Source organism: Pogonomyrmex barbatus, unplaced genomic scaffold (genome assembly GCF_055798465.1).
Source record: "Pogonomyrmex barbatus isolate J1 unplaced genomic scaffold, ASM5579846v1 scaffold2, whole genome shotgun sequence".
Taxonomy (NCBI): Eukaryota; Metazoa; Arthropoda; class Insecta; order Hymenoptera; family Formicidae; genus Pogonomyrmex; species Pogonomyrmex barbatus.
In genome coordinates this window covers 14,551,284-14,578,068 of record NW_028297116.1, presented here as the reverse complement: position 1 = coordinate 14,578,068, position 26,785 = coordinate 14,551,284, and the positions used below count along the sequence as shown (strand labels likewise).

At 41.7% G+C, this 26,785-nt stretch overlaps 2 protein-coding genes across 2 annotated transcripts in view; one reads left to right on the top strand and one right to left on the bottom strand.

Moving 5' to 3' along the window:
* The window catches only part of LOC105428644 (SAM-motif ubiquitously expressed punctatedly localized protein), a 218,295-nt gene extending 192,055 nt beyond the window's left edge, over positions 1-26,240 (bottom strand). Inside the window, exon 1 of the mRNA XM_089077222.1 lies at positions 26,102-26,240. Coding sequence (XP_088933348.1) covers positions 26,102-26,130 — 29 coding nt within the window. The 5' untranslated portion in view covers positions 26,131-26,240. The remainder of the gene's footprint in view (positions 1-26,101) is intronic.
* On the top strand, positions 3,061-9,078 carry LOC148936694 (uncharacterized). Its single transcript, XM_089077228.1, has 2 exons — positions 3,061-8,354; positions 8,808-9,078. The coding sequence occupies exons 1-2, from the start codon at positions 8,243-8,245 to the stop codon at positions 9,053-9,055; spliced, it is 360 nt and encodes a 119-aa protein (XP_088933354.1). The 5' UTR covers positions 3,061-8,242; the 3' UTR covers positions 9,056-9,078.
* Positions 26,241-26,785: the final 545 nt, after the last annotated feature.

Sequence of the window (26,785 nt, the reverse complement as noted above, 5' to 3'; positions counted from 1 at the left end):
AAATTTTGCATCGCTTTCACTGCAACTTTCTACCAATGTCTCGCCGCGGATATTAACGCGGCGCACGTAACGGCCGACACGACCGCAAAATGATCGACGATCGACAGTTATCGCCGGAACGATCTCGGGAGGAAGTACACCTGCCGAATCGGGGTCATGGCCGCCGATGGGTTTGCGCAAATCGAATGCCGTCCCTTTCTCTCCTCGCGAGAGAAAGATACGCCGTGCGCCGACGATCGCATGTTTGCTCTCTTTCCGCAAATCAAAACATTCAACTTGTATTAGACATCGCGAGGTCTTTCTTCGCCGTGTCTTACGCCGTGACTTCTACTCATTGACATTTGAGCAATTAATACGAGTTTCTCCAATTTTCAGGATAGTTTCTAATAACTACGTTTTGTGAAGCTGACGTAAGCTCGTGTAGCATAAATGTCTAATGTCGAATTATTTCACGTTAAAAAAATTATTTTATCTTAATTATTAATCTTTGAAAGGGTGAAACAATTATCAAATATAAAAAAATAATATAATAATTATATACGCATTATATGAATATAAAAGAGATGAAAGAGATGTACTTGTTTTATTAGAAAAATTGTGTATTGTAACAGAAAATAGATGGCTTTGTTTTTCTACATAATCGATCGCGCGATGCAAATGTCGCTTGCAAATGAACCGATCAAGAATCGATTCCTGAGATTCCGGTTTAGTCACGCGTGTACACGTGCAACGCGTGTACGCGGGCATTAAGCTGATTCTGCACAAATGAGAAAATCGATCGTTCATAATCGGCGTGCGAATATCATTTATCACTTAATCTACTATTTGTAATGTAGTAAACTAAATGTAACGCAAATTTACGATATTAAGGCGCGCTCTTATCTCTCTTACTCTACATAGTAATTCTATGATTTAAAATTTTTGCCTCACAGCTGACATAAAATTATTTGTAATAATTATTTATAATAATTATTTATAAAAATTATTTATAATAAATACTCACTAATGTAATGCTTAAGTACAAAATTTATTTAATATGTTATATTATGTCTGAATTACGTATTCTCTGTTGAACGGAATGGTATGACCGATATGGTATGTACCATATACTCATTTATCTAATTTCTTATTATATTACATTTAGAGTGCGTAAAAGTCGATAACCGCGTTTATTCTTAACCGCATGCTGCGAAGCAGTTGAGCCTCCATAGGCTAACGACGTCGTGAATGCATCGTCTTGCACCGGGAAGGCTCTTTTCGTGGCACCGTAAATTCTCGCTCGGCCGTTTACGTAACGGCGTGATTTTTTTATATTCGACACCGCGAGATTGGCGAACCGTAAAACCGCGACTCTTCTCGGTAAGGAAGGACTGACAATAAAAAGAGAGAATGTACTGCCACGACCGTCGTACATCAATGATTCAATCGTTAAAAATGTCACGGGATATGTCAAAAGAATTCTTTCCGCGCACAGTAGATCTATACCTGTATTTTGTTCGATTCGCTTTTGTATCGCATAGGAGCAGAAACTGTGAAATATTTATAGGAAAATTTTATATAATATTTATTATATATATATATATATATATATATATGAAAGAAATTCCTTTCAGATCGGAATAAAATAATTTGCTTTGAGTAGGAAACAAATTATTTTATTGTTTCCTGAATTTTTTTAACTCAATTTTAACACGCACATATAATTATATTAATGTATACGTAATACATCGTGTATGTATCTATATTAAAATTGAGCTAAAAAAATTCAGAAAAGAAAAAATGTTTCCTGCCTTCCTACTCAAAGCAAACTTACTTTACCATTCCGACAACAAGAATCTCTGTAACAAGAATCTCTTTGACAAAATAATAAAATTTAATAACTTAAGCAATTTTCTATCATAAGATATCATTTTTTTCAAAACTGTACTTTTTGTAATAATATTCGATATTCGTTATTTTGTAAGATCTGGTGATCGTAACAATTGCAATTGCAAACGCTAGAGAAAAATACAAGTTATTAAAGCAGTAATGGACCTATTCGCTAGACGGACGAGCAATTCCGCCCGAACGTTAATCAGTGATCGGCCATGCGGACTCTTCGAGAGCTGCGAGATTCGCTCGGAGGCACTTCTACGCTAATTGAAACTCGAACGGCCAAGATAATGGCACACGTACACCGTACGCCGACAATCTTCATGCCGCGAGCGTTGATTATGAAATCACGAAGTGGTAGGTGGTCCCGATTAGTGCTCTTGGCAACGTTTTTGCACACATTGACTTCCTCTCTTGTCGTACCTGCACACGTGTCCGCCTGTGTACAAGTCAAATTAACTTGGAAATTGACAAATTTAAATGCTATACAGATGCAACACAGAAACACAGTTTGAAACAACCGATCGAAACGCGCGAGTTTCTATCCGCACCATAAGTGTAAGATTCTATTCACTATAAGTGTAAGATATGCTGTAACATTGTTAAAGCGACCTTTGCGGCAGACAAAGCTTCGACAAAGATCGCATTGATAGAAGTTAAGGATTACGCAGATTACGATAATTCCTCGTGAATTCCCGCAGTCACCCGACTACCGTATTACGAATTAATTAGGTAATTAGTCGTTTCAAAAGCCGACCCACGACTACTTTGTAGCCGTACGAAAAGCAGGCTCGCAACGCACTATGAATTTTTGTGGTCAATGTAATTAATTGCATAATTAAGATTTTTAATGTTTTAATGAATACCTACCGCAGGTGCCAATTTGATTCTGCAACTTAATTAAGTTAACGAGGTTTAGTTAACGAGGTTTAGTTGCGAGGTCTCTCATAATTTTTTCATTTATTTTATCACTCTTTCATATACATACATACAAAAAAATAAATAATTTTATATATATATATATATATATGTATGTATGTATATATGTATACATGTACATATTACAATAATAATAAATATATATTATATAGCAATATCCTATATGTCAAAAAATTACAAAATTTTTAAACAATTAAAACATATATAAACAAAATTATAAAATAATATTATAAACTATCACCGCTACGATATATTCGAATTAGAATTTTTTTCAAAACCATTTCAGGAATTTGCGTTGTTGCCTTATAAGACAGCCTATATACACACATATAAAAATGATATAAGCTTTTGCGTGAGAGATATAAAATATTATTATACAATTATATAATAGTTACTTAGTGTTGAAAGACGATTCATGGTAAATTATCTGTGATCGGTCTTGCGCATACAAAGGGCAAGCTGGAGAAGCTAATGTATGTAGGACCGTAAGTTCTGTGGTATTCCACGGCACACGGTCGTGCCTACGGATATGCTGGCGTGTCAAGAGGTGAAGGTCTAACACGGCCTTGAGGAGCATCGTACGTTCTGCAACACGCTCGCCGCTATTTCCTCATTGGCTCTCGTGACTCCTTCCGCGAACGCCAGATCGGCTCACTCGCCGAGGCACGGAGGCGCTCGTCATAAATGCAAACTCGATTTTTATCGAGTGACAAAAAGATACTCGCGAATACTCCGAAGTCTCCGAAAAAAAAAAAAAAAAAAAAAAAAAGAATCGCATCACGCAAACGTTTTCCGCCTCCGATCTAGCCTAAACTGGTTTAACTCATTAAGAGCTCGAGTCGCCACCGCTTTTGTGCTCAGCGCTGCGCGCAAACTGCAATTACAGCCGTACGTTTTGTGTTAACAAACGTAAAAAAATAATTATATCATTTGTGGTCGCGGCAAACGTTCCACGTGTAAAACATGTATGTCAATTTTCGCACAACTTATGAGTCAGAACAATAAACAATTTACGAAATGTCGCGGACTTTCGCGGATTAAACGCGCCGGCTGTTATCCTCAACTTTCATCACTATCGTTCAAACTGGTCCGGCAGGTGTAACTGCCGTCGAGGCGAAACGCGTTAATCCCCGGTTTTCCAACAATTCCCGTTGCCGATGTCAAAATGTCAGAGCACACGGCTGACTGGCCGTAGGAAACGTTCGATAATTATCGACACGCATGTGTATATCTGAGTGTAATGCAAATGATGCCTAACCGTGCAGGTGGCATGGCCGGCGAGCTTCACGCGCAATTTCCCACTTTACGTTTGTAAATGCGTCCGTTACGAAATACGCTAAGTGTATGGGACGCCGTGTGTGTAATTCACGAGCACTTCCAAATTGCATCTTCCAGATAAATCGCACATATGCAATTGCGGATCGTGCCCGCAAGTGAGTTCGATCAAAAGAAAATATAACAATTTATTTATATTAGTGTGTTTTAAATATCTTGAAAAACCTCGTTATATTTGTTAAAAAATCAAGGTTTTTTTATGCAAAATTAAAATCTTGAATTTTGTCCAAAATGTTATTTGTACATGCGATAAAAAAATATGAAAATTCTATTCTATTCTATCAATTCTTTGATTAGCCTTCATTTTAAGAATGTATCGGCTGTATAATAGTAGTAAAAAGTAGTAAAAAAATATATCCTAAATATGCTATTTAGTTCCTTTCAACATTATTATACATATTATTTCTAAATCAATGCAAAATTAAAAATTAAATCATCTTCAAATCGTTTAGAAAATTATGTTCAATTTTACGCAAATACTTAAAAAAAATAGTAGAACAATTTACACTTTTGCCAATCTTTTGATATATATATATGATAACAAGCCTAATGGCACTGTCGGTGAAATTCTGAAAAGAATTAGACTAAGTCAAATATTTCATTTTAATACTAAATACATACGCGCATACGCGTATATATACATAGTAAATATATGAATTCAGTTATATATTCGAAAAATCGATCAAATAAGCGCGAAAGCGCTGCGGCTTCCTTCCATCGATGTGTGGAAACGATAAATCACCGGTGCAAACACGAATTCATCATCTCTCTCGGGTTTCCAATCCCGTTCGGCCGCCGTTCGCCGCCGTTTCTTTCCGGCCACATGCGCATATCGAAGAAGCAGAAGGAATACAAAGACGACAATTTACGACTGTCGCCGCTCGCGCAGCGAATTGATTTCACCAGATTTCACGAGCGCGCCCAGTAACCGACCGACCGACCGACCGACCGTTCCTTTCGTCCCTTTCGCTTCTTTTTTTCATCGTCTTCTTTTCTCTTCCTCACTTCCTTCTCCTCTTCCTCCTCTCGTACGCACATCGAGACGAGACGGAAAGAAATCCCGCGCTGCCCTTCGCGTGCATCGCAAAAAAGGACGGTTTCGTCCTCGATAACTACCGTGCGCACGGTGGTTGCATGTCGAGCACGAAGGAAGGAGACGATCGACGAAGGGGAAGACGGAAAGAGAGAAGGAAAGGGACAGGAGGAAATAGGCGGACGAGTCGAGACAGAGAAAGGAGACGGACAAAAAAAAAAAAAAGAAGAGGATGGAGAGTTGAAGAGAGCGGCACGGTGGTGGAGCCTTCCTCCTCCTAGTTGGTCCACATTAATTAACCTGCTCTCTTAATTGCGCGGCTTGTTTATTGCATGGCCACGGCCATTTGTCGATGGCTGCCTTACGTCGGCTCCCGCATCGCATAGGGCTATTATCCGATCTCGGTTCCGAGTTGCGCCGCTCTTCTACCCGCGCGCCGGGGTATACATATGTATATCGATTCCGAAGGGCCCCTCGCGTAATCTACATATAGACCAGGTACGGCTCTAATCCTGGTGGGGCAGGCCCCACCAAACGAGAAATATTTATTAATTCGCAATCGCTTTGATTCGAGTTTAAAGGAACGTGACCGCGCGTTTTTTTTCGAAACTGCAAGCGACAAAATGTGGTTGACATTTTATTTATCGATAAAATAATGCCAGACACATCTTCACGCGGAGTCTCAGGATAAGAATAATCAGATCCTGCGAAAGTAAGTAATTTAGACAGGCCGTATGTGGAATATTGTTGTCAACGCTCATCTTGAACCCGTTCCAAATCTCTCACATCTCACGCGTTGCTACACCGCAAGAGATGTCAATTTCCGTGACGGGGGTACCAGAGAGAAAATACAAAATTAACAGTCATGGCTATCGTCGCGCTACGCCGATTAGGCACTCCGATCATGCGCGTAGATCGGATTCTCAATGGTGACGCATCGAGGATCGTGAAAGAAGCGAGGCCGCCGGAGATGCAGCTCCAGGCAGGTGCACCCGTCTAATGAAGCAATCCCCGAGAACAGGAAGGCCCGCTTCTTACGAGGAATGCGCTCCTACCTCCTCCCTCCCTTCCGCACAATCGGGCGCGACTCATCCGAAGAATAAGAATGTTCTCGCTTAATGGAGAACTTTCTCGCACGTCGAAAAACGTTTTTCGACGAGCAAGAAAGTGACGAGAGCGAGATACAAGATGAGAAGTATGATGAAACGGCGACGTGAATCGTTAATTAAGCCGATGGCGGCAATTAATAATTACGGTAGTCCTCGATCGACGCCGCGAGGAGATCGAAGGTGGCCCCGCCTGAGGCCTCGGGCCCCTGGATCCGTCGTTCGTGCCCCTTTCGTGGAGCGGCGTTATCATAAATCGAGTTTTTCCATTGACGAAACGATAGCTCCGAGTTGAAACCGGTCCAGATCGACCTACGCGCCGACCGCAGAAGGTGCGTTTCAGGCGCAGAAGGTAAGGGCAGAGAGAGAGAGACAAAATTGATGACCGCATCGCGCATGAACGGAAGAGCGGTCATTTTTTTTTCTTCAAGTATTCAAATAATTAGCCGATGTGCGGGAAAAGGCATTAGCCCGTCTCGCACTTTGTACCTACGATCGATATCGATCGTATTAAACCGCGCGGAATATTAATGTTAACGTATCAATGTTGCTGATGATTACCTGCGAACTACCTAGTTTGTAGACGCGAGAAAGTCGGTAAAACGACGAGTGCTCGACCGATTTCATCAGGTTCTTGCCGATGGTTCCTTATAAACGATACGGTAAAATTAATGGCCCGCCGGATGTATGTTTTGCACCGTTTCTCCATTACAAGTTTTACACTTTCACACGATGTGCGTCGAAGCATATTACCAGGCGTTAGATTGACCCTGTCAATAGCGAGACTTTTCACAAGTTTTTTTTTGCAAAACGGCTCTATATATACAGAATCTATTTTAAATGTGATTTAACAGCGCCTGCGGGTACAAAACCGCCGTAGAAGAAAAAGTCGTGCGAGAAAGGTAAAAAGTGACGAGAAAATTATTTTCTCGGCGAGCTGAAACCGCTTTTTTGCCGCCGTATTAAAGAAGCAAGATGGAGGCATCGGTTCCGCATCTCGTAACGATAATCTCGGATACGAGATGCGAGATTTTCCTGGCCAAGTCCATAAAAATGCTAAATGCTCAGGGCAGAACGACACGCGATATTCCGTCGGGAGCTCGTCCACGCCGCGGGATACATTCTTGCGGATCAGGACAAGTATCAGTACTGGGAGGGACAACGCTAATAAGTCCTTCTCGGATGAGGTCGTCGCACGACTCGCGCGATTAGTTACGCGACGAAGAAGAAAAAGAAGAAGAAGACGACGAAGAACTGGTTCGCGGAAATCAGCATCCTCGAGCGCATGGACGAATATAAATATTCCGCGATCTAGAACGCATTCCGACGGAATGGCGATGCACCTAGACTTTATTGCGATCGATAACGTAGCTCGCGCTGCACGGGTTACGATAACGCCCGCGTTATCGAAGTTTCCGTATCGTTTCACGAGAGACGTTTCACGTTTCGACGGTTTCGACGCGGCATCGATTTGGAGCACCGTCGTCGCCGGTCGCGAGGAGATCGCTGGGAGTAACGATCTTTCAGAAATAGAGCGCATCGAAGGTGCAGCGGACTGTGTCTGAAAACGAACGAGCATCGAACAGCGCGCTCCAGCTCTCCTAATAGGTAGGGATAAGAAAGCGGAGGTGGATTTGGGGCCGAACGGGATCGGTCTTCCTCGAGACGGAATACGCGCGCGAACGCGCGCGATGAAAAGAGAACGGAGGAGCGAAAGAACGAGAGACAGAGGGAGAGGGAGAGGAGGGAGACAGCATCGAGTTACGAGTGCCGGACCTATTTTCGGTTCGGCAAAATGCAAGCAGAACGATAGACCCGTGATGCATCGCGGCATATGTAAATCAAGCAACCGCGCGCGAAGAGGACGCGCGCGATTCCAGCGGTACCAGCCCACGCTAGCATTATATCAGCCGGTCAGGGCATATTTATTACCTCGGGGCCATCCAGATTGAAAGAAATGCTGGACGAGGCTGCCGCTATAACACATGTGGCCGAAAGTGCATTATTGCACCCGCGAACGAAATTATTTCTCGCTCTCGATGCGAAATCGTTTGTGCCAATATTGCGGAGTAAGTAGACCGTTGAACTCTTGGACTTTGCAGATCCCATAAATTCTTACACGTAATATAGTTTCAAAAATTATTATTGCGGATTAGAAATAGAAAATGGCAAATATTACTTAAGCGATTTGTTACTTAATTAATATTTAATTTCTTAAACAATTTATTAAACTCCCTATCATCATATCTGTTAGTAGCCTGCCGTTAATTTTCTTAACTTTTGATTTGAAAAACGTAACATTTCGGCAAATCTGCGCACAAAATTATTAGAAATACTTTAAATGATAGCTGGGTAGTGTATTATTATTAAGTCAAATAATATTTATTCACTAAATATTAAATTATTACGGTTCCAGCATTCCATTCTTGAGATTCTAACGCGTTGTTAAAGACTTAATGTAGACATCTTTGTCATACTACGATGTTAATGTTACCTTTTTTATTCTCATTTGGTGCCTGAAGTAGGACCCTCGACGGCGTCAAGATGGTGCGAACGACGGACAAGTGTTCTTGTGAACGTACGCAATACGGACGACGTTTACGACAAGGCGCCAAGTGCTTATTCTTATCTGAACCCGACCCGTTTCTTCAAGACTGTACGGGGACATCATATTGCGGAAGAGAGGCCAAATAACATTGTAACGGCTAAGTGTGCTTCTATTTTGCACCGCTTGCCTTTAGAACCGCCAACGACACAGACCTCGCAATAAATTACCATCCGCGTGAAAAATAATCTTCAACCTGTATTTATTTATACATGCGTATATAACAAACAGTCAACAACGAAACGCCGTTCGAAGTTCCGTTCTCGTTTAGCAACTCATCAGCGCATCATCGTAATTTTACAAAGATAAAAAAAAAAGCAAAAGGATTATTTTCCCAAAAGCAAAATACCTTATTCGGAGATGAGAATACTTATTCTTTGCATTTATATAATAATAATAACTTAGGTGAAAGTACTTAGGTGAAAGCGATACGTCAATGTGAAAAATTTCCCTAAGACGGCCATTTCGAAAGCCAGCTTTAAGCCGCGGTAAAATATTTCCGCGATCTTATTCTCGGCAAACCGGTAATCTTCGCGAACGGCGACGCCCTGCATCGCCCCCCGGCCGGCATTGATAATAACGCACGCGTATGCGCGCGTCCGCGAACGTGTGTGTGTGTAAGATAACGCGCTGCGTACGGCCGCGGGACATGAGGAAGTCGGGATTTGTGATACCAAGAAGCCGTGATTGCCGTGGCCCTCGCGCTACCACGTTCATTACCGATCGCGCCATTAATCTGGAGCGGGCTGATGGCTCGCAGGCCAGTAAATATCTGGAACGATAACATCTGCGACTTAACATTCGTTCCACGCAGTGCCGTTCCCGCCGAGTTTTCATACCACGGGTCACTCGCCCTCCTTAGCAATCAGGCAGCAACACCTTCGCGCGTGATAGATGTCAGGGACCGTCAGCCAGATCTCATATGATACAGTGACACTTTTCATTTCATAAATCGACAAACACGCTTGTGTAATAAATTCGTGTTATTAATATTATCAATCTATAATAAGAGATACAATTTATAACAGAGAATTACGAAAATTTCATACATTGAGATTATTTTACACGTATTAATTAAATTAAAAAATATTTACGTATAAAAAATTAAATATACAAAAATGTTATAAGTATTATAATAAGGATTATTCTAATGAGAGAAAACGTATAAACAGCTCGTGTATGTGAGACAAAAATCAACAACGAGATGAGGCCAATAAAATGAGCAAAACAAGTATTATTTTATAACTGTAAAGAAATATTAAAATAAATCAAAATAATACGTCAACAAACAAAATTTTAAAAAATTTTTTAAATTCTTAAAACAAAGATTATAATAAAGTGTATAATTGTCATGTTAATATAGATTAGAGAATGCTAAACTAATATACTAAAAGAGACGTTATTATCTATAGTAATAATAATAATAATTCGATAAAATTCATAAAAAACACATCGCAGACACGTCACAGATAAAAATAATGTAAAATCACATAAAATAAAAAGTCAAGGGTTCATGTAAGTGCAGTATTTCGATTGAAATAATGTATAAAAGTCAAATTTTTACATAAAATGAAATCCAACTTTTCTTGGTAAAAATATATAAGTAAAATAAGGATTATTGTATCAAACAATTGTCAACAATATTTTGAAAACTAGTGATTTTTAAAACCTTTCAATATTGATTTCTAACATTGGTTAGGAAACGTTAAGCCTAGAATCATAGAAATATTATGTAAAATAAGCGTCATTGTGGGCGTTTTCGGTTCTTAGACTGTGCAAGTAATTAGATACCCCTGGAAATACATCAGGTGCTGACTGGTTTCTCCTGATCGCTGCATGAGTTTGTACGAGAGCGGTTTCGCACTCTTAGAGAATAAGCAATATTGGCTTACTAGATCGGGAAAGCGATAGCCTTGTTCGCGCGACGTACCTCCTTTCCTTGTATTTACATGTAAAGTACGTCAGCGCAACGAGAATCGCATCCCCTTCGACTTTGTAGAGGCGCTCACACGCTTGTACCCATAATTCCCATTACCTTACGACAGTTCCTAGTGAACCGTATGAAATCTGATGCACTCTCAATCGCAAACAAAGTCGCATTAACAGTCCGCACCTGGACTGTGTGGAAACAAAACGCTTCCTACCTAGGCATATCGCATGTTTTTATCAAGTTTTGATTTCGCAGTCGGATTCTGATGCCACGATATTTGTAACTCGTGTGTTTCGTCCTTCCACGTTCCACGCGTATTTCCGCGTATTTCCGGTCTACAAAAAAAATTATCATGTGCTTCTTACGAATACAACGGCGCTCTAAATTACGGATCAAAATATTGAGTCCACGTTCTTCCTGAACGTATATTCAAAGATCTATCGGGTCTTTATCGATACTCGATACAGTCTAATGCAAGGTGCGTTCAACGGACATGTACGTATCGCATAGGGTAAAGCGTTAACCAAACAAGCATCCATTACATCAGACTGTAACCAATACTGGTACTACAAACACGAAGACCACCGCATCTGTCTGACTTTCCGCGCCACATGCAGCTGGTGTTTATGAACCCGCCTTCTCCTACCACCCGGGAGAGAAAGAGAGAAAGAACGTCGCGATATCCGGAGCAATTAAATCGCCGAGACAATAATTAACTCTCGGCGTCGTGAAACGGCCGATGTCGCACATCGCGGGGAATTGGAAAACGGGGGCTCTCGATCTCGGCGCGATATGAGCGATTACGAGCGACTACGCGATCAGGGCGACAAGCGGCCGCGCCGCATGGAATTACTGGCGAATTTGCATCTTAATGGAACTATCTACCCCAGCCACGAGAAAAAGAAAGGAAGAGAGAGAGAGAGAGAGAGAGAGAGAGAGAGAGAGAGAGAAGAGCCGCATCATAATTCCTCGCGCTATTCGCTACCGTCGACGGCAAAGAGAAAAACGATGCCGCTGAAAATAGCCCCGCGGCGGGATGCGCCCAACGATGCACCGCATCGCACCGGCCGTTTATGTGAAATCGAAAGTTTCGTAAGTGTGTGTCACATAATCGTCCGGTTCGTCTTTTTACTGCGAGATCTTTCGGGGATGTCTCGTAAAGCGCGAGTATAACGAGCTGTAAATTTCAAGAAGGAGGACAAAGTTGCGCCTCTCGCGAATTGTCTCGATTAAAGTTATACATACCCAAATATATCTCTAATTAATATTTCGCAAAAAATTTAATACGAATTTATTTTATATTCAAAAACTTCTCCGTTTTTTTTTTCCACTTTTATTAGAATATACAAATGTCAATGCAATTTATTACGTTGATATTTATGAAGAAAAAACGTTTAAAAAAAAAAAAAAATTTAAGAAACGCTATATTTTAAGGATTATAAATCATTTCTCACAAACTATTATATATTTCAACTTTTCTACTGCTATGATTGAAAGATATTAAAATGAAAACGGGCAATGTAGAGAGGCACTCATTCCAGTGATCTCATGTCGTCTGCCGCGATACGTACTTTCCGCGATGCGAGAGAGAGGAAAATTCTGAAATAGAAATGCAGGAGAAACGAGCCAGGCAGCGGGAGACTATTTCGGGTGAGGTCAGAGGCTGAGGTCAGTCTGTGAGGCCTGGTCAGCCTCCCACGAGTTCTGGAACCCTGCCAAGCCCGACGCCCACGCAACCGACCGAACAGAAACCTGCGGGAACTCGAGCAACGATGCGCCGCCGCTCTCGGATCGTGATCTATGAGATTCGCGCACCGAGAAATCATCTTGAAGAACATCCCTGTACACGTAATTTGTCGACGCATTAACAAAATTCTTCACAAATAAATAACATTCTGCCGCTGTTATTTATTTGTGAATAAACGTCAAAGTTATGAGCAAATTATCACCACGGAGACAAACGGTGTGTATTTATCCGTAGTCTTTCGCAATAATTTCGCAATAATAATTAACAACTAAGCACTAAACTAAATCGCTTTTCTGCTAGAAATTGTTTCTGTAATCTACTTGTATTTTAAAATAATGTGATAAAATATTATTGACGGCATACCTAAGGCAAAAAACATCTTTGACAGAGGTTTGAGACTGAAAAAACATTTAAAAGTCCAAAATTTTTACTTTTTTTTTAAATATATTCATTATTAAAAATTTATAAACAATCCTTAAACCATTAATGATTATTTGTAAATCTTTTATTAATAAAATAATTAATAAAATAAATTAAAATATTTTACACAATTGGTGAGAGCGATTGGAATCGCATGTTCGATTATTTTGATCTTTTCTTTATAAATAGTCGAAAAATCTGAAACACTTTATGTAGATCGCGGTCTAACGGATTCAGAAAGATCGAGCACTCGCGTGCTATCGTCCAGCACAGAGTGAAAGACAGAGGAAAAGGTATTCCAAGTCGATTCACGATGACGACGAGACGTGAAAACGAGACGGATTTAAGACGCCCAAATACGCGTTCCCACTTGGAGGAATTTACGAGTGTGTCATGGTGAAGCATGGTAATAGCTGAACATGGCAGATATTAGCAACGATTACCACTTACGCCACCGCACTTGTGTACACAGGAATCGCCTTCTTCGGGACGCCTTAACAAGACGTGAATAATGGACGATATTTCGCCGTTACGAAACACGAAACGCTCGATACGGCGAAATAATTCAACGATAATAGCTATGGAAATTTGTATGAGTCGCTCGAAAACCGTCATGAGAAACGTCGGACGTTTCGACGGAGACGTATTACGAAACCGAAGTGTTTCTCCCAGAGTTAAAACTGCTTTTTCGACTTTAAAGTCGATAATTTGCAACTAACTTTTTCAGAGAAACCCCGTTTTTTTTTTCAGAAACATTTATTTTCATCTAATCTGGAACTAAAATTCACATCGTTCTCACTTCATCATGACAGAAGGGGAATAATAATCATATGTTACGAGAAAGATAGGTCATCAAAAATATGTCATTCCACGATTTCAACAAGCGGAAACTTCGCGAAATTTCTTCAGGAGAATTTCATCGGAAACAATTTCGCCAAGTTTCGAAGTGGCGGCAGCATTCATTGGGCTGCGGCCAAGAAAAAGGGAATGGCGTGGGTGAGTCGCGCGAGCAAAGCGAGCTGACCCGAACTCGTCGCATGCGACTCGACCTCGCTCCTCTCTCTTCGCCGGTCTCTCTGAAAATAACTATGCTCGTTTGACGTCACCGACCAATTCAAATCGGCCGCTCTTTTTCCATCATCCTCCTACTTTTGATGTACCTTCAGGTAGCTTAAACTCTCTTTGAAGGAGTTTAGCGGAATAAAAGAAGCAAGACTGGAAAGTCTATATTAATTTTGAGAAAGAGAAATTATGTTTGATTCTATTAAATTTTATGTAATCTTTTAATATAAAATTTTAATTTAATTTATATGATTTTATATAATAATATGCATACCTACTAATTTCGAGCTTATCATTTTTAACAAAGCATCGATCATTTGATATCTCATTACTTATATGTACGGTTTAATATTTCTTTAGATTTAAGATGTTCTTACATAAGAACTGCTGACAATTTACCAAACGTCAGTATAACGCCAGGTTAAATAGTCTGTTAAATAGTCACTCAAGCACGAATGCATGGCGAATAGTGGAAATAACGGGAAGCATATATTCGCGCTGTCGTCATAACAAGTTGCGAAAAGATCGCTCGCGTTCGCGATGATGGTACGAGCGCGAAAAGTGAAGGAGAATCAAGTGACTCGAGGTGGTCGTCAGATTTAAGTCAGACCTCTGCGAAAGGTTGGTGCAAGTTTCCTTGAATGAAAATCGGGCCAGGAGGATGCATCGGGACACTCTGGACGAGTCGGATCCGTGCCAAGAGGAGAACGGATCGAGATCGAGACGCGACGAAGTGATCCCGCAGTGGGGTCAAACGGATAGGCGCAATTTCAACGTAATGTTCCTACACGACCGCGATCGCGATCGCGATCGATAGCGATTTGCCGAGGGAAAGATGGCATGAGATACGTGACTGTGATCTCGGGCGCACGCGAAACGAGAAGAGGGAAACGTGAGAGGAAGACGAACGGGAGAGACGGAGGAAGAAAGCGGATTTGATGAAGAACGAGGGAGGGACTCGGGAATGCGCGGAGGATCGAATCTCGGATGATCGTTTCCGATCTGCGAAGACCGGATGCATCGCTCACTCGGTCGCGTAACTCGTTCGACCGACCAGAAATTGCTTGCTGGGCGCTAATGGCTCGAGAGAAATAAATAGCGCTCGTTATCGGTGCAGCTCGCAAAAAGAGGGGCCGCTCAACGATGGAGACATACAGAGTCACTATAAACTATATTTGCCGCTGTATATGTGTGCAATCAAAGCTTCGGGAGATATCCGAGGCGATATCAAGCGACGCATAATCTACAAACAGTAAAAGGGAGAGGAAAAAGAGGAATTTTCTTGCCGCGCGTATGTCGCCGATACACGGTAACAACGTAAATTCTACAAAGGTTCCGTTTGAATGAACCGATAAATAATTGCTCCTGCTGTCGCTGGGCTTCCGAGCGGTTAATTAACGAGGCAGTTAGCGATGTACAGCGTGAACGTTAAAACGCGCCTTCATTACCGCATGGCGTATCTTTTAAAGTCAGTTCTCTGATATCTAAGGATCAAGTAACACAAGTGTACAAATGTACCACTGGAATTAGAAAGTTAAATGTTTTAGCTGTTTCATATCGAGAAAGAAAAAGCTGATATATACACTTGTGTATATAATACACACATACTACGTACCTGTGTAAATTTGAAAAAATTAATTTTATAAAACGTAAATCTAATTTTACAGATGTATAAATCTTGTTATATCTTGTATATTTTATAATTACTAGACACACACACACACACACACACACACACACACACACACACACACACACACACACATATATATATATAGAGTTTAAAATAAGACAAAATAATATAAAATTATATGTTTATCACTTTAAATTTCAAATCATCAAAAAATTTTCAAATCAATTTAATAATATTCAGTAAGAAAAAATATCTATGTACTCGGAAAAGACATTATGTTGCGTTATAGTAAAACATTACGTGTAGTTAATATATAGAAGCGACCAATTATTAAAGACATGGATGTACTATCACTTCGCAGATACTTAGCATACGTTGTTGTAATTAATTATACGAGTCTCAGAGAGTCAACGTTACAAGCAACTGCGTCGCATCACCAATTTTATTGGCTCGTTGACATATATGCTACTTCCGTATAAGATACAGAAATAAATGGAACCATTAAAAAATTGCGAATGCAAATTAATACATGGGTTATTTAATTATCCAATTACATACCTCTCTTTAATAATCGAGTAGACAGTAGTATTAAAGTTGGGTATTACCATTACAAATTAATCGAAACTTTTAATTAAACATTTATTACAAAGTGCACATGATTAATCAGTATAAATATATTTTGTATATTTAATTATAATGAATACAAATATTCTATATATATATATATATATATATATATGATACAAAAAACGTTTAGTATCAAATAAATATTTCCAATATACCTGTGATATATTTTAAACATGATAAAACTCGATTACGTATTATGTATAGATGTTCATACAGTTCATATGCGTTAATTAAACTCATTAACTAATAAAACTCGACAAGGTACATGATTCGCGAAGTTGCGCGAATCAATCCATCTATCCACTATCTATCTACTACCTACCACCGTCAAACTGACGCACTATGATTAATGGATAAATAGTAGAAGAATTATAGCGGTTGTCGTGCCATAAGGATAATAATTAAAAACGTTTGACAAACCCCATGCGAGACAAATCGGCGCGCTTGATTTATGCACCGCGTTCGTTATTAATATGCGAGAGTTGCTCGAGGAGCGCACGCTAAGACCACGTGCGACTATTTACCATCGTGCGTTCCAATTAATTAGACAACTATCAGAAGCTAAACGTTACCGGTACATTGGCCGAGCTACGATGGCATACGCCATACGGTGCGCCAGTTTCGCAAAATTAACGTCGCATGCAAATCACAGCCGTAGCAATTCGGTACACAACGGCCGTTCGGTGGCCAAACGCTACGTTCCGCCGCATTGTGTTCCGACCGCAGCTAATTGCCGTTCGCCCGAAAACACGCATAAATCGCCGTTGAGGTACCCGCACTGGCAGCACTAATTACAATAGCAATTTCCTTATCGATCCTTTATGATCTCCGCGAGCGAGAGCGCGATCGCGACGGGCGCGCAAACCGCGGGCGAGCGGTTAAATGCGAGTGCCGATGTAAATTTCTTCTCTCGTGAAACTCGAGCGCGGACCATTCGCGATGAGATTAATTGCCGCGATCTATACGATTGCCGACGTACGTACATGAAATCGGTATCGCGTGAATCCCGCAGATTCTCTCTCTCTCTCTCTCTCTCTCTCTCTCTCTCTCTCTCTCTCTCTCTCTCTCTCTCTTCTTCTTTTTGTATATATTGGCGCTCACGCGGCGAATGCGTGGGTGTGCACGCGAACCTAACTTGTATTCCTACCGCGGTGCGAGAAACATTTACGCGCACGCAGGGAGACAATGCAAACATTCGTTTATCTTCGACACGCGTTGATTTATTGAGTCCGCGATAAATCGCCGCTCCATAACGCGCTCGACGATATTTCGCGTCTGGCAGCCAGCGTGCAATCGATCGCGTGCAAGCCGACAACTCGTTGCATAATCGACAAACAAAATCCCGTATACGTACGAGGGAGCGCGCCGGATAATTGGACGCCTTTTTACAATCTGAACACGGATACACGGGAAAACGGCTTTATCGCTTTACCAAAATAAAAATTCTATGATATGAAAACGTGACGAAAAAAAGTTTGTTTCACAAAAAAATATGAGTCATTCTCTTGTAACCGGTACGTACTGAGCGGTACGTACCTGAAAAGGAGGTATGCGGATATATCATTGAAAAATGATAAATAGCGTTTTATCGCAATGCGACAACTGCAAAATGCAAGTTCAACGACAGCCTGTGCAGTAGCATAGCGCTGCCGTTAACAACACGACTACTTGGTACATACTTTTCGCATCGGCGCACTCTGAATCCAGACTGATATAGATTACCTTTTTTAACGAACACAACGCCCGCCCACAAGCATCACATTATTCTTGCGCGAATATTTCCAACTGATATCCAATCGAAAAAAATATATCGGACCAAAAGTGTCGGAGATGCGAAAAAAATCGTCCCGCGGTGACTCTCATCTGGCACGCACGTTCTTTTCGTTCAGACTCCGAAGAATGCAGTTCCACCGGTCTGCCACTACCGGCAGTCGTCTGAATTCATGATATATGCGTACCAATACGATTAGTTACGGCCAATATTGCGAGTAATTGCAACATTGTACGGTACAGAGATGCAATCGTCGGAGATTCCATTAAGAGTAAAACTTGATTTGAAACTGAGATCGCACTTTCCGCCGCATCTATCAGTGACATAATATTCAACGATTCTATCGATGATAGAACCTCGGCGAGCTGTACTTTAGCAGATTATTACCAATTAGCAATCTCTCTGATACAATAAAAAGAGAATAGGTGTAATGTAATATCAAATAAGAACAAATTTAATCGTCGTTAATTCCATCATAAATTGTACCTTTGAGAACTATCGCTATCGCTAGAAGAAGACTGCTTTTACATTCCGTATTATAAAGAATAATTACATCGTAAATAAATCCTATAACAGCTTATCACTTGCTAATTGTTAAGCAGGGAAAGATTCGAGGGTGATATTCGGACGGGGATATTTTTACAATAACGGCGCGTTCTTTATCGCGAAAATTCGCGATCGTGCGTCGAGGTAACGCGCCGTTTACACGGACGGTATAGCTGGCCCCAGAGAGGCCGACGTACATGCGACACCGGCCACAAACATGGCTCTATGTAGCCTGTCCGCCGGCGTATTAAATGCAGGCATAACCGTACGATATTACGGCCATTTCGTGCGCCGAGCGGGCGCACTCGCGCGAACGCAGACGGGAACTGCAGCTCCTCGAGCGAATGCACCTGCGGTAAGCAAGTTGGGAAGACCCCGGGTTCCCTGTCGACCCTGCCACCTTCATCCTCGCCGTATCCCGCCGTATCTCCCTTCGATGTAAGGGCACGCGCGTGGGCAGGCGTGAAATATTGCCGCACGACGAACGCTTTATGGACGGAAACGACACGCGCTGGCGCGCGCGCGCGCGCGCGCGCACGCGCACGCAGCGGCGCGAGGTCGGGGTCCCGGCAAACCGATTAAAAGTATACGAACATAGGGCCCACGGAGATAATTAATTCACGGCACTGCAGCGCACTTGCACGCACGACATTTCATCCGTGCGATTCGCACGACATTAGCTCTCCTTAATTAGTTCTGCATCTTTCTCGGATGTGTTTCCCTCCCTAAAGTCAAAAATAGTGATAAATACACTTTCCAGGGAATAACGATGCGATAAAAAGTTGCGCAATTTCTCTGGTTTTATCTTCTCGAGGAAGAGATAAAGCTCGCAAATGTTGACTGTTTGACTCTTGATTTGAACGTCATTTTAAGAGTTCTTGAGCCTCGCTTCCTTTCTCTTCCAGAAATACATATACATTATATTAAAAAAAAAAAAAAAAATTTAACAAGATATTTATCTCATTTCCTTGATAAGTCGTGCCTATATTACAGAATTGATCTGTAGCGCATAAAGAGGATTTCAGACAAGATTTAAAAGTACGATTTATCGCACTTTGCTCGGTGGCCACCTTTTTAATTGCACGGAACGTTGATCTCGATTATACTCGGCGAAAAGAATGTCGCTCGAAGGTCGACGCACTCGTCCTCTCTCCATCTCCTTCCTCTTCTGTTTTTGCATTCACCCCATCCCTGCATTTATCCTTCGCGAGAGCCACTTTTATCGCGCGTCATACGCACACGCGTATTCATATGGGTGCACGCTAAATTATGGACTTTCTTCCCGCGCGAGGACAACCGAAGAGCACGCAGATCGATCACGCGGAGTGCGTTTCACTCCTGGGTTCCGTTCAGTTTTTTTTTTTTTTTTTTTTCATTTTTTTTTTCTTTCATTTATTCTTGCCCCTCATGAGAAAGATACACGTCCCGGGCGGCCCCGTGAGCGGACGGCAGCGTACGGATGCAAACGAGAAGAATTCGTCTCGCCCAGTCGCGGGAACAGATTCGAGCGATTCCTTTTCGCTAATGAAGGAATCGTCGGTTCGACTTTGTAATTAACCCGCCACGACGACCACGTCAATGAAACTCTCGTTACAGATATACACAGCAGCCTCTGTCTCGCAAATACGCGTGCTCTCCTCTCCCTCGCTCTCGCTCCCTCTTTCTCTCTCTTTCCCATTACGTTTCGTCTCTTTTTCTATCCCCCCCCCCCCTCGTTCCTCCGCAGAGTCCGTAGAGATCGCGGTTGCTCCCTCGGCATGGCCACGTCGCAGAAAGTAATTACAATAATGAATGTTTATTTTCGCAATCAGCTCGAGCGCGGTAGGTAGACGTACACCATTCCGTAAGGAATACTTCTCGAGTCTCTTTCTCAACCCCTGCGGCAAGGTGGTCCCTTACTCTTGGTCGGAGGCATCGACGTGCCTCACTGATCGGTACACACGATTCTCGTCTCGTTGTTGATTTCCTTTTTACTCGCCGATCGACGTTGACAGACGGATGAAACAGCAGGAGAAACCGAAGAATGTCTATTGAAATTTTAAAATTGTTTTCTTTTTGACCATGATGACCAATCGTCATTCGTTCGTTCAATTGCAATAGTTAAGCTAACCACGTGGCAGGATTGAGCGTGAAAGTGAATTGAAACTTGAATTCACTTCGAAAACAAACCGACTCATATACTTACCGACTTGTTATATACTTGTTTTTACAAAAGTGAGTATCGGAAATGTTAATCATCGACATTACGCGAACTTTTTAAAAGCAAAATGGAATCCAGTTTCTGGATAAAGATGCGAAATCAACCCGATAAATGGACGTTCACCCTTTTTCCATCAATGACGACGATACACGCGATTATTTATCCGCGCGCTCACTCCCCGCTCACTTCCCGCACAGCGCGACTTCTGGCCATTTATTCCCGCCGATCGCCGACGTATGTAAATTTACGAAGTCGTTAATTGCGGCGAACTTCTTTTGGACCTTCCCGGCCAGAAAAACCACCGCCATCGCTCGAGGCATGTACGGCCGGCCACTTATGCCCCCGTGTACCGATGGTGCGCACGAGCAGCGCACACGTTTGAACGGTCACATTAATGGCGCTCAGCTGAGCGTGTAAAAAAAGAGGGTCTATTCGCAGCTAATTTTTTTTTTTTTTCATTTATCTCTTCCAGAATTTTGAAACTCGATCAAATTCGATATGATTCGTAATTGAAGATTTTCTTTTTTTTCGGGTAGTCCACGATTTATAAAATGTAACTATAGAGACACGATAGAAAACAAGCTGCAAATTACATTAAATTAAGCTACGAATAATGTTTAAAAAAAAAAAAACGTCCGTTTCTAATGCAGACGCGGTTGAGGTACAATTTGCTTTTACGTTGGCGCCATTGCCGCGCAATCGGAGTCATTAAATGGACCTTTTCACTGATCTCATGTCGAATCGTACGTTAGCCGTAGTTGGAAAATCAATACCGGTTTTATCACCCACATCAATGGCTGCCGCGTACGTCCGAGAGTATCCATTATCGCGGGCTCAGGGTTGCTTTGCGTTGTCGGGTATGCAATTGTACCGATAAAACAAAAGCGGGTCCTATCAGCGGTACTACGCCATTAATGGTCACCCGTTCTTCTTTCGTACTTCTGTTATGCGATAATCCAACAGTGGCGGCGTTAGCTCGCCACATTATCCCTTTGTATCCATTAGCGGAAAAAGGCAAACTAAGAAATCGTAGCGACTGCGTAATCAGAAAAGCACCATATGCTCTTTGCGCCCTGCACATAAATAACAAGAAGAAAATTTATTTTAAGCAAAGAGACAAGGTCCTCTGTTCAGAAAATCCCGAAAGGTCGAGTCACAAAAGATTTTTTATTCATTAAAAACTTAAAAAATATCATAAATATCAGGAATAAAAAATTTCTGTGAGAATTTGATGAAAGTTTGAGGAACGGAACATTAAAATATTCTTCGCGAAGAACCTGCATAAAAGCAAATTTAAAAAATAAAAAAATAAATCCACATTATCTTTATAAAATATTTTGTGTAATATTTGTGACGATATAATGACAACATGTACGATAAGATAAAATGGCGAAATGATAATAACTTATTTGCGCTGGATCTGATCTGATATATCTCTTATCGCTTTTGCCAAAGAGTATGAATATCTAGACGTCTGCCGCGCGTCTACGGGCGTGAATCATGAAATTTTAACCCTCCGTTAATATATTTTCGTGCGCTTTATACACGATAAGCGGCGTATAAAAGCGGGGTAAAGCAACAGCCGTTACTCATCGGATAAAGATAACATAATTACGCTTGCATGAACCAGCCGGCATAAATAACAAGTACATGCATTTATGGATATTGCGGAGAGAGAGACCGTGAACTAATCCGCATTACAATGCTACGGGGGGGGGAGGGAAGAAATTGAGAACACGGGATCGCGCGCGTCCATAAATCTGTAGCCGCGCGGATAAATTATCCATTTGGTAATTCGCGCGTCGGCGATTCGGCACACGAAAAGAACATGTTAAATATAACGACTCGCGAAATAAGAAAAAATTCCGGCCCTTGCGATTTGGCCGGGCCAATAAAAGTGCGTGCGCTTTCTATTCGGTTGAACATAGCGGGGCTTTATCGGGTCTCACGGGATAATACGCAACGAGAGAATGCCACATTCCTCTCCACTTCGTAAGCCGTAAAATCCCAGACGAGAGTCCCCTCGTAAACTTCCGGTTCCCAATAATTCGACGTTCTTCCCGCTGCTGGCTGTCCGCAATATTTTATTCGCCGGTACTCCGTCGTTTCTCTGCGAAAGTGCCAAGCGGCAGTGGCCGGGCAGTAAATGTCAAAATGCTCGAGCAGCTTGCCAGTCTAAGCGCTGTACATGTCGCCGTGCGAGCTCCATTAGACGAACGTGCGCGAAGGAGGCAGGTCGAGAACGGGAGGGGGGGAAACGAGGCTTGCTACCAGTAGTGCACCTCTACACTAAGCAATATGCATTCGAACCAGTTGCACCGGGCTGGCGAGGTCGGGGTGAACGCCCAACGGCTTTAAAGAGAGCAAAGCTGATGCGCCTCGCCCTGTCGGCTGTGCTTCTTGCATCGCTGTCGACGTAAGGGTGCGTTTCCACTGCATCTTTGCTGACTAGACTACATCAACTTCGACCAACACAGTTGCGTTTGCATCGACATTATTAATCGTTAATCAAAATTGGAATATACGAAATATGGAAAACGTTTAATTTTGAAGATTTCTTATTAAAAGATTTACCAGAGAGATTTAACAGATTTATCAGAGAGAGATTATTAATAAATTAATTTCTACAATCCAATTTTTAATATTTTCCAAAAAAAAAATCTTGGACACTTGTATTTCTGTACAGAAGATAACACTGATAATAATAAATCATGTACCAGTCACCGCCTCGGAGACCATTCAAAAACGAGGGCGATCAATATCGATACGCATATACAATATTTATAGCCGGTATGATAACGCCATAACGAAAGTTAGGTCTACCTTCGGAAGTAGAACACGCGAATGAGTTGAGAAAAAAAGCCGGATTTCTAATCACTGTTCAACTTTATGAGTAAAAACATTTTTAATTACAGATACATATGTAATATCAACATATATACATACACATATATATATATATATATATATATATATATATCATATTTTTGTAATAAGATTTGTTTCTTCATTAATTTATATATGAATCTATATATTCTATTTTTATAACATAATTGTTATGATATAACAAATGTGTGTGTGTGTGTGTGTGTGTGTATGTATGTGTATGTATGTGTCACACCGAGACCAAATGTAAAATCGTTTACCTCACTCACACGAAGGATAAATGAACTGTCAAGTATCCAGGCAGGTGGCGATAAAGCGGATTATAGAGGACGTGTCGATGGATCGGGACATTACATACGGCCACACTTTGCGGCTGACTGGTCAGTGGGAATGCGCCCTAACACGTTACATCCGATTCATCTCCCGGAGGCCAGAGACACACATCGAGAGCATATACGATGCGATTCGCAGCGCGTCTGGACCGATGATGAGATTAATGGAAGATATCAGCGATGAGTGCGTGCTTTAATCAACGAAATTGGTGAATGCATAAGACTCGCGATATAGCACATTCCGGACGGTAGAGAGAAGAGGTAGAGAGAGAGAGACAGAGAGAGAGAGAGAGAGAGAGAGAGAGAGAGAGAGAGAGAGAGAGAGAGGAATCACTGTGAAGGGAGCGAGAGAAAACGACAACGATGTCGATAATCCTCCACGCCCGATAGAATATATCGAAAGATACCGCGTCACCGTGGCGGTTTCTATGGCGAATGTGTATTTTACGAAGTAAAGAGGGGAAGCGCAATCGTGGAAAGCACGATGATAGAGGCGGATAAGAACGCGAAGAAATAGATACGCGATATAACAGGATACGACGTAAGACGTTGATGATATCGGTAAGCACGCCGACACACCGCAAGTATAGTTTTGAAGAAGGAAGAAAGATGAAATGACGATAGTTAGATTCAGGTACGTGAAGGGAGATAATGAATGGTGATAGCGCGAGGCTCTGTATGAAACGGTTACTGTTAAATCGGCTGAGCGGAAACTGCGTACCGTTTCCCTTTAATAAAATTCCGATTTCAAATTGAATCTCACAGGCGAAACGTCACGGCCGTAAATGCAATTCGCGCGCGCACGCGTTATCCACAAATCTTTTGACCAATGATAGATACAGTTGTCCAAGTGCAATGAACCATAAGATGTATAAATCAAGAACGACCTATTAGAGATCGATAGATTGTCATTCGTGCTATAGCGAGTCACGAACGTGGGACGGAAAATGCGAAGCTAATGTCTATAAGTGCAACAGACTTCGTTACCATATCAGCCTAGATGATAAAAACATGTTCTCTGATAACATTGTAACAAGCAACGTTCCGCCTGTTGACAACGAATAATAATTAAACTAATCAATGGTGCGCTATTACAACGCGAACTACATTGCTAATTAGCAATTCAGCCTCCTGTCGTTATCTTAAAATTTCTTAGAATTTTTATCTACGTTTACTACGTAGCGTGTGTCTCAGACTCAATTTTATCTAAAAGCGTCTAAAATTAAACTATTATCATCCCTAACCTGTGCAAGTGATAAAAAAATTACGAAGGAATTCCAAAAAACTGCCGTGACTTTCTTCTCTTTGCGTCTCGTCGAGGCGAAATTTCGTAATGCGGCAATGAGGCTGATCTAATTCCATAAGCCAAAGTCCGGAGGAAGCGAATTCCTCTGGCCGCTTGATAGACCCCTTGATAGACGCTCCGTGTTGCAGCCGAATAAAGATGCACGGGCACAGGTATGAAAAAAGATTCACTTTTCGGGCGCGTCGATAAACTTCGGTCCACCGCGCGCAATACGACATCGCGCGAGACAGAACGGGACGGAACGAGACGAGAATGAGACGATGCGAGGCACCTCGCAAATCGACAGAAGCAAAAAGCGGCCTGGTCGAGCTATTTTCTTAAACACGTCTTAAATTCCAACTAATAATTGAGCAGCTGAACGCCTGGGCGGGGATACTGGAATTATGCAAATCACGTCAGATCAGGATCGTGTCCCGAGGGCGCGATGTCCAAGAAGAAAGAGGGCTCGGAAGAAGATGGCTCGGGAGGAGAGTACAACATCGAAGCGAAGCGGGAGAAGGAAACGAGGAGGACGAGATGAACTGAGGGAAAGAGGGGGACAAACGAAAAGGAGAGGAAGAAGAAAAGAAGAAAGATGAGGATGCGCATGCCATGGAAAAGAGAGGGAATGCATATACTCAAATGTAACGCGCGCATGTGTGTGTGTGTGCGTGTGTGTGTGTGTGTGTGTGTGTGTGTGTGTGTGTGTGTGTGTGTGTGTGTGTGTGTACGCGCGGAGGGAGACTCGCCCCATTGTGATTGCTATACCCACCGGCGGAATGTTCCTCCGGTGTGTGCCATCTCATGCCGACCCGCAACCAAACCCGAGCAGACTCATCCTACTGTTCGCTCTCGTCCCAGCAACGGAGCAACAGGTTGCACAACCTTCCACCTGCCCTCTTGTTTGCCGCCCGCCATACATGCCATACATGCCATACACATACACACGCGCCGCACACGATCGTATATATTCTTTGTACGAACTCTCAACTAAAGAAGAAGAGAAAGAGAAAAACGGAGAGAGAGAAAGGGTGCGCTTAACCACGGGTAGTGTACGAAAAGTGTTGAACAAGAATCGCGAGAGAAAAAACGAACCACACGACTTGTCGCGATTTTTAAGGATTGACAGCATCTCGAAGGATAGATGAAAGCATCTTACGTTAAACGATTATATATTCTTTTATTGTAATATTTTATAATTTTTAAATGTACATACGATCCTAAAAATTAATAAAGAATTATTTATTACGTAAATCTGCAAAATTGTTTCGTAAATATATTATATAAAAGGTTACTCAATTATGATAAAATATGATAAACTTTACACAATTAAAATATAAATAATATATTAATTTAAAATCAATTTAAAATTTTCTTTCAAAACAATCTTACATCTGTATTGAATAACAAGTCAATAATCAAGTTATTTTAGAAGTATCTCATAATCACAAAACTG

Coding starts and splice junctions, on each gene's coding strand:
- LOC148936694 (XM_089077228.1), top strand. CDS start 8,243: ATGCTGGACGAGGCTGCCGCTATAACACATGTGGCCGAAAGTGCATTA. Junction 8,355..8,807: donor GTTTGTGCCAATATTGCGGA/GTAAGTAGACCG, acceptor TGGTGCCTGAAG/TAGGACCCTCGACGGCGTCA.